The following is a 12,463-nucleotide window of genomic DNA, read 5'->3' as shown; positions in this document are numbered from 1 at the left end:
CCAACTACTTCTTGTAAGGGCTGTTGTAAAGGCCAAAGGAGGTAACAAGTTAGCCTCAAATGTTAAATGACCATAAATAACATTTTCTTTATTGGGAAATGGAAGAAAGTCTGAAACAAAACTAGTAATGCCCTTTTTTAATAACTTCTTCCCAAATAGATAATACACCACCTTTGGGAATAATCCATGAAGCTATTTAGTAGGCCTCAAAGCACTGTATAGGCTAAGGGAAAAGAACCCACTCTGCTAACAATTTAAAAAAAAAAAAAAAAAAACACCTCTTTACCAATATGTCAAATAAAATAAGTTCTTTTCTTTGGCCTACTGGTAAAGAGATTAGGAAAATTAAAATACTTTAAATATAGCAATTACTAAGAATCATACTCTATAATGTCTTTAATGTCATTTTTTCTTACTGGAAAGAGGACAAAAATGACAGTATAATAAATGTTGAAACCATAGTAGTGGTTTCATGTTACCAGAAATGTGATTTTCTAAATAACAACAGAACAGATTAGTGTTTGTTATTCTCCTGCTCCCAGAGACAAATTTTTCAGGAAAATCAAACCAAAAGGATAGAGTGATTATTTGTATTTTTAAGAAACCAACTGTCTAATTTTCTTAAAGCTCACTTAAAACGATTTTCCTTTAAATTTCAAATAGACAACTTAATAGTTTTTCCCCATGATTAGAATTAAATACTCTCTTACGTCTCCCATCAGAGAATCTGACTATGTTCTTTCATCTGGGAAGGGAGAGAAGGTCCAAAAACCCTCTGGATAAAGTGCTAGGCAACCAACACTTAAAGAAATCTCTATTTTTCTCTGAAACATACCCAGTTATTATATAAATCATTAGATGCAAAAAGAAATAAAATACCTTGGAAGTCCTCAGAATTGGGCAACTTGACACCACATACAAAGTAATCCTTATGCTCATTCTGTGAATATAACCAAAGAATGAAATTAATTCTTTTTCCATGTAAAGCAAAGAAACCCTAAGTCAAATCTCGAAGAATTCAGGAGGTCAGTGTTAACTCAAAGACAATACTGTCCTACACTCAGAATATTATCATAATGATAATATTGTTGAAGCTGGGCGACGAGTATATAATAATTCATTATACTGCTATCTGTACATTTGTATATACTTGAAATTTTCAATAATATAAACATTTAAAACATCATGTCCAAGCAAAAAGCCATGTAAAATTTTTATTACAAAAATATCCCTTGATCAATTCATAGTTATAAATGAAGATTTTTAAGTGGAATTAACAAGATTCTGTGAGCAACCTAAAATCCCATTAGCTTTCCTCTCAGAAAATTAGTCTTTTAAATCGTTTTTCATTAAAAAGAAAATAAAACCTTCAAATTTAGTGATCTGGCTCTCTAAAAAAGAATTCTCATCATTTTAACTTTAGTGAAGTTTTATTTTTCACATTTACTTTAAGAAACTAGTTTCAAAAACTTCACATCCTGACAGTTACCCCAGGAATTTCCTAAGTAGTACTAATACAAATTAATTACCAGTTATATTTTTAAAGCAGTACATATACAATTCTGCATGTATGTGTCAGAATTGATGGTAGTTGATAATCTAGCTGAGTAAAAAAGATCTTAAAGAGACCAGAAGTTATTTGGCATTCTTTCAGATGAAGTTGAGTGCATTCCACCACCAAACTGATACAAAAAAACAAATGGACCCACTAACATGCACCCACTTTTTAAATAGATATTAGCTTCTGAATGAATCATGACAGCGCATGTGATTAATACTGGTGCAATGAGTTTATTAGTATTTCCTTTTTAAATAATTTTTCCTCTTTTTTTTAATTTTTATTAACATATAATACATTATTTGTCCCAGGGGTACAGGTCTGTGAATTCGTCAGGCTTACACACTTCACAGCACTCACCATATCACATACCCTCCCCAATGTCCATAACACAACCATCCTCTCCACAGACCTCCCCTCCCCCAAGCAATCCTCAGTTTGTTTTGTGAAATTAAGTCTCTTACGGTTTTTCTCGCTCCCTATCCCATCTTGTTTCATTTTTTCCTTCCCTACCCCCATGGCTAAAGATGATGTCATATATATATATATATATATATATACACACACACACACACAATGGAATATTATGCAGCCATCAAAAGAAATGAAATCTTGCCATTTGCAACAAGGTGGATGGGACTAGAGGGTTTTATGCTGAGCAATGAGTTTTTTCATTGAGAAAACATTTCAAATGGAAACAATCTTTAAAAAAAAAGTTTTCTTTCCAGAAAATTTGAAACTTACCAAATCAATAGGATAAATGTAGGAAAGTTCAGATAGTAATTGCCTGCAACGAATTGTCAACTGAGCATTCGTCTTCAGACAGAGTTCCCTGATGAGCAAAGATAAAAAGCAAACTTGTTTAAAAAAAAAAAAAAAGTTTTCATGCTTGTTAACATTTATTTCCACATAATTGATGTGGAGGAAGATTAAATGGCCTGCAGTAAGCCACAGAAACACAGTAGTCAAGAATAATAGCTAACATGACTCCTGACCTGTCTCTAAATAGTATAAATCAAGATAAAATATACTGAGGCCTATTGTATGTGTCTAACACCATGCTAAGAGATGTAAAGGGTAAAAATAATCATTAACCGAGCACCTAACACTCTATGTCAGGAGCTTTATAAATGGCTTTAATCATTACAACTCAATTAGGTTGATATCATTACACCCATTTTACAAACAAGGATACATACAAAATTTAGAGAGACTCAGTAAGCAGACTAGGGTCTCATTTAATCTGAGGCCAATCTGATTTCTGATTCTTTTAAGGAAGTCTTCGCTTTCTCACTCATAGCTACCTCAAAAAATAGCCTGCTGCCATATTCAGAAAATAAAAGAATAAAAAGAATAAACAGTAAGTTGTGGCAAGAGATGTACCTCTTCTCTTGAACTAAAGACATAAGACCAAGAGATAAAACATCTATAGGATAAATTAACCTGCTCAACTGTGTTAACGATTTAAGAAAAAGAGGGATTCAGAAAAACTGTAGGTCACAGTGGAATGTAAAAGTAGTAGGAAACACGAGGAGTACTAAAGACCTAAAGGGATCTAGTCCTGTTTTCCTTGTGATCAGGACAAAGTAACTTCCCAGAGCCTTGCCTTCCTATCTGCAAATTGAGAAGATCAGACCAGATGATCTCCACGGTTCTTTCCAGGTCTAACATTCTTGAATGCTCAACTGCTAAGGTTTCTTGAAGAAAAATGTAGGATGAGATGGCTTTCCAGAAAAAGTGAGTAAACATGAGCAAAAGAACAGAGGTGGCATCAAATTAAGCATGTGCTGGAAGAAAATAAAGAGAAAAACTATTAGCATCTGTTAACTGAATGCTGTGGAGGACTGAAATTAGCTACAGTTGTATAGTGCCGATTTATTGAAGGTTATTTGAAAATTAAGCAAAATAATCACCATGACTTCTTAAGAGGAGAAAAAATTATGGTAAACCTCATATTTTAACAGGAGAGGTCTGGGGTGCCTGGGTAGCTCAGTCGGTTAAGCGTCTGCCTTCAGCTCAGATCATGATCCCAGGGTTCTGGGATCAAGCCCCGCATCAGGCTCCCTGTTCAATGCTTCTCCCTCTCCCTCTGCCTCTCCGTCTGCTCATGTGCGTACTCTCTCTCTCTCAAATAAATAAATAAAATCGCAAAAAAATAAAAATAAAAAAGAGGAGAGGTCTGGTAAGCAACATGGAGGATGAACTGGAAAGACAGACTGATGTTAGATAAGCTAGAAGCTGTGGCAGTAATCCCAATGGACTAACACTAAACAGGAGTAAGTCTGAAGAAATGACTGAAGAAAATAAGCTACCCTATTGTAGAAGATGGGAAGAGAAGATTCAGACATTAAGTCATGGTGCTGTGGCCTTAAACACTAGAAAAACAAAGTTCACGTTTCTGATTATGACTATACATTAGGAACTCTTGTAATGGCTACAATACTGAGTAGATGCTTCATAAATATTCGTTGAATAAATTAATGTGGCACCGACGTGTGCAGAATGTAGGTTAATACCACCAGCTTTCAGAGAATGCTACTTTTCCAAATCCCATCCTCAAAGCAAACCCAACACTCTTAACCATTATTCTCAGGGCCATGTTTACCTTTTTGCAGTACACTCCTTCCTTAATTCATTCAGGGATTCCTTCTGGAGTTGAAGCTTGAGGTGCTCAGCTGAAAACGCACTTCCTAGAGACAGAGGGAGACAATTCCCGATGTAATACTGCAGATAGGACTGCTTACCAACAACCAAAAAGGCAGAGCCCATCCCCTGACCCTGAAGGAATAGAGTTCGGAGGCAAAGTAAGCTGGGTATAGAGGTCTTCTGGAGGGTTCACTGGAAAAAACCTCCCAACTTGTTCAATTTGACACAAGTCTGGCCTCTAACAGGAATCAAAGAATAAGAGTCTCTGCCTCCAGATTTCTGGATTGCTAACCAAGAAACCCTGATGAGATTTCAAAATTCAGACTTTTTTTTTTTTTTTTAAAGATTTTATTCATCCACTTGACAGACAGAGATCACAAGTAGGCAGAGAGGCAGAGAGAAAAGAAGGAAGCAGGCTCCCCGCTGAGTAGAGAGCCTGATGCGGGGCTCGATCCCAGGACCCTGGGATCATGACCTTAGCCGAAGGCAGAGGCTTTAACCCACTGAGCCACCCAGGTGCCCCCAGACAACTTTGTTTTAAAAGAAAGTTGCTGTGGACTCTAGGTGTTCCTGCTTATTCACTGAAGGTTCATCAATTATAATAAACAGACCTTTCTGGTGAGGGATGTTGCTAATGGGGGAGGCTATGCAAGTGTGGGAGTTTGCAACATATGGCAAATCTTTACAAGTTCAGCACAATTTTGTTATGAACCTAAAACTGCTCTGAAAAATGAAGTTAATTTTCTAAAAAAGTGGTTAATTTCTTTTCACCTACAGATGCTATACAACATTTCTGAAAGTATAAAAAGTAGAACAGAAAAAATTACTTGCATTTTGACTACTTATTATTAGTTCATAAATATAAGTAGTTTTAGCTACAATCACAGTGTGTAGGAAATGTATATTCTGATTTTTCCATATTATGTCATAAGCATTTTTACATGTTGACAGATAGTCTGAGTTGTAATGTTTAATGGCTGTGTAAAATTCAACTCCATGGATGTGAATTATATGAATATTCCACATTTTAACTGATACCCCATATCCCAATCCCATTACAGAACATTTAATTTCCTTTAAGTGTTTGCTTTAGCTCTACACAGAGATTTGTATTTGTTTATATGCCTGTTGTTGTATTTATATCAACTTTTGTAACCCACATTTCCATTTATGTGATCATAAAGTCCTTTCACGTCTTCCTATTCTAAGAAATGAGAGCATCTTCTGTCCTTGACAATCCAGACCTGATAACACCAGAAATACTGAGGCACAGAAAAACATTCTTAGATCCAGACACACTAATCTCTGGATCTTACAAAGGGAATTAGTTTCATAAACCGCAATCCAATAGGAAAGGGGGCCTTCAACTAGTCTGCACATCTCCTGCAGGAAGGAACAAGAAGTACATTACTGACCATAATACAGTTAGACCTCTGCATAAATTCACCAACCTAAGTAATTTTATCAACATATTTCTCTCCTCTCTCAACTGTATTTAAATGATCCATACGTTGTTAACTTTGCCCCCCAAACCGAACATAATCAAGGAACACCACTTATCTTTTTTAGCCACAGTATAGGTCCTCCCCAAATATTCACCCTCCATGATTTCAGATGACATTCAGGTTGACAACCTCCACCACCCACCCCATGTATGTGTTGAACAATTATCAAATATTTGAAATTTTCCAGGTATCTATCAGTGATTTCTAGTTTCTTTCTTTTAGTCAGAGACCGTATTATACATCATTTGACTCTTTCGTATTTGCGATAACAACTATGGCCTAACTGAATATTCCATGTACACATGAAAAAAGGTATATTCTGCTGGTGTGCATTGCGGTGGTCCACTCTTAATCAGGTCAAGTTAGTTAGTAGTGTTGTTAAAGTCTTTTCACCTTACTGATTTTGTCTTCACTTGTTCTATGAACTAGTGAGAGATAAGTGTTGTGGTTTCCAGCTACAAACATAGATTTGGTTATTTTTTCTTTGTTCTACCAGTTTTTACTATCTATATACTCTGAAGCTCTGTTATACATATTTAGAATTATTATGTCTTTTTGTGACTGACTCTTCCACCACAATGTTTTTAAAATCTGTCTTTATCACAGTTAATATTCATCGTTCTGAAATCTTTGTCTATTATTAATATAGCCACTTTGGCCTTCTTTTAATTCATATTTGCGTGATGTACTATTCCTATTCTTTTGCCTTTAATCAATCAATCTACCTTTACATTAAAAGTGGGTTTCTTAGAGATAGCATTTATTTGGGTCTTTTTAATATAAAATCTGAACAATCTCAGTGTTTTAACTGAGATATTTAGACAGCTTACACTTAATATAATTGATGTTTAGCTTAAAATCTACCATTTTGCTAGTTGTTTTCTGTATGTTCCACCTATTCTTTGCTCCTTTATCTTTTTTTATGCTTTTGGATTGAATATTTTTTACCATTCCCTCTTTCTTCACTACTGGCTATCTTACCTCCATTTTAAATTTTTAGTGGTTGCCCCAGAGTTTACAGTATATAACATCAATACATAAGTCCAACTTCAAATACTATTATACTACTTCATGTAGAATATGATTATATTTATACTACTTCATGTAGTATATTATACTACTTATACTACTTATGTAGTATACTACTTCATGTAGAATATAAAAAAATTATACTACTTCATGTAGAATATAAAAAAAACTGTAAGTACCATACTCCCATTTCTTCCTTTTCCCACTGTTCACATTCCTCACACATTTTACTTTACACATGTTTTAAATTCCAAAACATTGCTATTTTTGCATTAGAAAATAGTCCTTCATAATTATAAGTAAGAAAAAATGTGTTTATAATATCTTAAACCATTTCTGGATATCTCATTTTTTGTGTGTAGAGCCAAGTTTCTGTCTGTATCATTTTCCTTCTGCTGAAGAATTTTTTTTTTCTTTTCCTTTTTTTTTTAAGATATATTTATTTATTTCAGAGAGAGAAAGGAGAGAATGAGAATGGGAGGGGCAGAGGGAGAAAGAGAATCTCAAGCAGACTGCGCACTGAGCACAGAGCCTGACTTGGGGCTCAATCTCATGACCCTGAGATTATGACCTGAGCTGAAACTGAGTCAGAAGCTTAACCAACTGTGCCACCCAGGTGCCCCAAGAATTTCTTTTAACATTTCGTAAAATATAGGACTGGTGATAATGAATTATCTTAGTTTTGTCTGAGTCTCTTTGCACTTCAGTTTGGGTAATTTCTATTGATTTATATTCGAGTTCACGTATTCTTTTCCTAGTTGTATCACATTTACGGAAGAGTCTGTCAAAGGCATTCTCCACCTCTGTTACTGTGTTCTTTCTTTACAGCATATCCATTAGACTTGTATATTTTATAGTTTACATCTCTCAGCTGAAATTTACTACCTAGTCATGCTTGTTATCCACCTTGCCACAAAAGCCTAAAGCACATTAATCGTAGTTATTTTAAATTCTCTGATAGTCCCAACATCTGAGTCACTGCTGAGGTTTTTTTCTTCTTCTGAGTTAATTTCTTCTCAATAACATTTTGTTGGTGGTATTGGGTGGGGGGAGAGATAATGATGGTTTTTTCCATTTTTGCTTTTCCTTGTCTCAAAAATTTTGATTGAATACTCACCATCATGTGCAACAGAGAACACAGGACAATAGAGCAAGAAAAGAGCATGCATCTTCTGCTGTTATGGGAATTGCATCAATACAATTAGGAACTGGGCTGCGTTTGAGTTTTGTGGTTGCTGTTTTGTTGTTACCTTCAGTGTAATGCATTCTTCAAATTTCCTCTAACTCCTCCTTACTGGAGGTGGTGATGGCGGTGATGATCTGCGGGAGGCTTTTGCTCAGTGAACCTGTTCCACACTCAGATTTGGGTATTCCATGTAAACCCGCACTGAAACAAGAGCGAGTCACTCCTCAGATGGCACACTGTGGTGGCTCTCCAGCCTGGTTGGGGAGGAGAGCAGAGTTTTTCTTTCATCTTGTTTGAGTTAAACAGACCCTGTGTCCTTAGGTATCAGGTAGGGCTTTCTCAATGATACTGTCCTTCCCTTAGGGATAGAAGGTTTCTAACAGTCCAGGTGCAACAAGGTTCCTGCCCCACCCTTAAGGGCAATGTTTTTTTTCTTCCCCCAGTCCTTCACCTATGCCCAGGGGATTGCAGGGCTTAACAGCTCCTCCTCCAGAGGCTTAATGCTTTTGTTCTTAGAGAAGAGTTGTGCTTTCTAACAGTATCCACTCCCATCCCTCTAGACCTATACCACACCAAGGGAGGCTTTCTACATCTTCTACCCTGTCTCCAATCTTTCTTGTGAATATCCAGTGTAGATTCACACAGAATAAACTATACACAGGTGTGAACTGCCTTCTAGTTGCTATATAGTCTTACAGGAGTGCGGACTTAGTGGTTAGCAATTTGTTAAAAATTATGACTAAAATATTTCGCCTTCTTAGACAGTGGCCCAACTTCCCCCTGTGCTCTGCTATTAGTGAGTCAGCCCTCATATCCTGTCTCATCTTTTCTTACGTATCAGGCTCCTTGGTTGACCTGTAATCTTAGTTCTTTAGATTCAAGAAAAGTTGAGTCTGTACATTACCCAGCTTTCTCTTGTTGTCAGGGTGGAAATGAAGTTCCTTCTACCTTTTTACATCCTAGGCAGGTGCTAGAAGTCGAATCTGATTCTTTGTATTTTCTGCTCCTTTTGGGTCTGCTATTCTGTTTGTTCAACTTGGGCTAGTTCATACTGTTTTCCTTAAATATATGATGACCCTTGGTTTTCCCTTCAAACCCATGAACGGGGGTGCCTGGGTGGCTCAGCTCAGCTGGTTAAGCCTCTGCCTTTGGCTCAGATCATAATCCGAGGTCCTGGGATGGAGCCCTGAGGCAGGCTCCCTGCTCAACAGGGGGCCTGCTTCTCCCTCTGCCTCTGCCTATGGCTTTCCCTGCTTTCCATGGATGTGGCTCTCTCTCTCTCTCTGTCAAATAAACAAATAAAATCTTTTAAAAAATCCATGGACAAGCAATTAAACTGATTAGTACAGGCAACTAGTGTAGGTTCCTTTTGAAGCTATAAAGATTTATTTACATGAAAGGCATTATTCCCAAATGCCAGCTCAGTGTAAGCGGGTAGGTCCTATTGACAATTGGGCTTTCCTTCCAAGTATATATGCCATACTGGAAGAAGGTAGTACCTTTACGTTTAAACCACCACAACTGTCAAGTAAGGAGAACTTCACTTTGGGATTGTGTTACTCTTAGGCATTTCACTTCTAAGTAGAGCTGCCTTTCATGTTTTCCCTCTAGGTCAATTGTAAAAGTCCAGAGCCAGGCTCTGTTCCACCTTCCAATGCCAAACCCTTGTACCATGGGACCTAACTAGGTCAAGAATCCATTATGTTTAGAAAGCAGTTGGAGCAAGTATTATAGGAAGTTACTCCAAATTCACAGAGAAAAGAAAATGAGCTAGTAGGCCCAGCTATCTGAATTACTGCTCCATCATTCCTGATTTCTATACTTGGAAATTCCAAGTTGAAGTCTCTGAGAGTTGTACCAAAAACCTTTTCTATTTGTGTTACATGCTGCAGTTTTTCTCTACTCCAGTTTATGCATCAAAACAATCATATCTATGTAGTGTTTTTGAGAACTGTGTCAAAATCTTTGCTATTCCATTGGTACCCTCTGTTATTTTCACCACGACCACTGGTTCATTCTTTATGCAAGTATCTTTACGATCTATCACTGGGTCCTTGAGAGGGAGAGAGAGAGAGCAAATGCATGTGCTTGGTTTACCATATTCCAAAATGGCTTTCTGAAATGTTTGGCCCTTTCCATGTACACACTAACATTCCACTCTACTAGGAAGATGGCTTCTCTGTTCAGCAAGAACTCCAGTCAGATGCTTAATTTTAATAACCAAATGTCAATGCTGTTTCCTGAAAATCTAATAGCTAAAGAATATGAATCTTGCTTCCATCAACAAAACAAAACACAGACTCTTTGGGCTCTCTCTCACCAGAGAGTTTGGTCTCAGACTGGACAATGGCCAGTTCCTGTTAAAATTAAAGTTAAAACCAATAAACCGTCATTCTTCTGGGTTCTCTACATCAAGTCAGATGACCAAAAAGCAATATACTTGAACTATTTTAGTTTCCTTCCCTGCAGAATTGCCTTTTCTGTACTATGATTTATGATGCTGCCTTCTCAAGGGTTAATAGATATTTCTTGCTGTAACTTTTGCAAAATTGCAATTGACTATATTTCATCATGGTATTTAATACAATGCACAGAAGAAATTGCATGCTAAATTCCTCTCCGAATTTAGTGCCAATAAATTTTTTTCTCCCTAAAGAACTGATGCACTTCCTTCTAACATGCAGTGGGAAGCAGTGGATTCCTTTCATAATTCTACACAATTGGCTTGATGGCTAACAAGGTCAGAGCTCATTTTAGTGTTTCAATACAATAGGCAGATCCTACGGGAGGCAGAGTACTATATTGGAAAGCCCCCGTACTCAGGAAGCAGAAAGACCAGGGTTGAAATCCTACATATGCTACTTTCAGGACTCTAGACAAGTCTCAACTTCTCTGAATTTCATTTTCCTCATCTGTAAAATGGGGATTAATTTCACTTTTGTTCAACATTTTCATTCTCTCAACCTGCTCTCATGAAGCTCTGAGTGGATAAAGAAAATTACACAATCAGTCTGATTGACTCTACTTTAAACATACAAGCACAGAGCCTACCAGGCACACTGTCCACTATCAATCCTACTCTAATTCCCTCAATGTGCTTTCCCACTCTTGGACCTGACTACTCCACACATTCCCCTCAATCCTTAAACAACCTCTAAATTGAATACAATTGTCTCACCTTGTACCATCCTGAAATAATCAGATTCCTTCACAGTCTTACCCACTACCTAATATGGAAACCTGCCCCTGTGCCATTTTCTTAGCCTTCTCCTGTTCAGTGGGTAAGGCAAATAGCTTCATTTATATAAACTCCGAATTTCTTTTCATTCCAACCCATGTCAGTCACACTGCTCTCTTCCTAAAAAATTATGTTCCAGCTACAGTAGCCTCTTTTCTGTTCCACAGTCCAAGCCCTTTCCAAGCCTTTTCAATTGCTGTTTCCTCTGTTTTTCCAGCAATTCTTACCTTCAAGGCTGAGCTCCTCAGGCAAACCTTTTCTGAGCAATCTCTGCAGAAATGGTCTCCCACAGTTATCGTCTATCATCATAGCTTGTTTTTAGCACTTGTCACAACCTGATATTTACTTTAGTTGGTTTCTTGTTTCTTATCTTACCGACTAGGTAAGTATCCAAAATTGGAAGTCTTAATTAATTCTTCCTTTTTCTCTCTTTACCCCAATATCTGCTTTTCCTCCAGCATTTGTCTTTGTTTAATCATCTGGCCAGTTGTCAAAAATAGAAACTGGAACCCATCCTAAGTCCTTCTCTCCCTCTCTCCTCAAACCCACCAAGCCATTAACAGTAGAGTCTATCATCGAAATATTCCTGGAACCTATACACTCCCTCCTCCCTTTACATTGCCAATCTGTTTTGATTTTAATTATGGAAGACTTAGATTACTGTAATAACTCCCCAACAGTTCTCCATCCTCAACTCTTCAAAGAGAACTTTCTAAAATATACGTTTAATTCCCAATCTGTATTGTAGTCCTCAATATGGTTTCATCTACCTTTTGTCTTTGAGAAGCCTGCTTAAGTTATTTCAGTAGATCCCCAGCCCTTTCAACAAAAACGTTTATGATTAAGGCATTCCTTACCCCTGTGGCTTCTCCTATGGACCCTTACTTAAATGTATCCTTAGCTGTAGCTTTACTAGAATTACCTACAATTCTCTAACCTACCTCTATGCTTCTGTATAAAGTGTTCCCTCTATCTGGGAAGTATTCTTCTAGACTCAACCTAAGGGTCACCTACCTCCTTTACCCGGTGTTGACTTTCAGATACTTACCCTCTGTGCTCCTATGACATCTTCGAAATATCTGTGTCATATACTTATCACACCTGTGATTACGTTTCTAACATCTTACTGATGCTGGGGTCGTTGTTGGTGTTCCACAAATGATGACTAAAGAGCTTGATGAAGGTACACATGCATACACATACTCAGTGTTCTTCCTGTTTCCTTTACATGCTTTCTGACCTCTTCTTATCTCTGTGTTGAACCAGCCAATTGCAAAAGTATTCTTTGTAAATGCCACATC

General features: G+C 37.2%; 1 protein-coding gene across 1 annotated transcript in view; it reads right to left on the bottom strand.

Annotated features, from left to right (window-relative positions):
- LOC111159380 (UV radiation resistance associated) overlaps positions 1-12,463 on the bottom strand; it is a 324,480-nt gene that overhangs the window by 139,936 nt on the left and 172,081 nt on the right. Inside the window, exons 9-11 of the mRNA XM_022521795.1 lie at positions 4,164-4,248; positions 2,303-2,390; positions 880-940 (exon numbers count right to left, since the gene is read on the bottom strand). Of these exons, the coding sequence (XP_022377503.1) occupies positions 880-940; positions 2,303-2,390; positions 4,164-4,248 (234 nt within the window). The remainder of the gene's footprint in view (positions 1-879; positions 941-2,302; positions 2,391-4,163; positions 4,249-12,463) is intronic.

The sequence above is a fragment of the Enhydra lutris genome, unplaced genomic scaffold, assembly GCF_002288905.1.
Source record: "Enhydra lutris kenyoni isolate GAN:26980312 unplaced genomic scaffold, ASM228890v2 scaffoldscaffold68, whole genome shotgun sequence".
Taxonomy (NCBI): Eukaryota; Metazoa; Chordata; class Mammalia; order Carnivora; family Mustelidae; genus Enhydra; species Enhydra lutris.
Note: the sequence above shows the minus strand (reverse complement) of the source record. Positions and strands in the feature narration are given on the sequence as shown.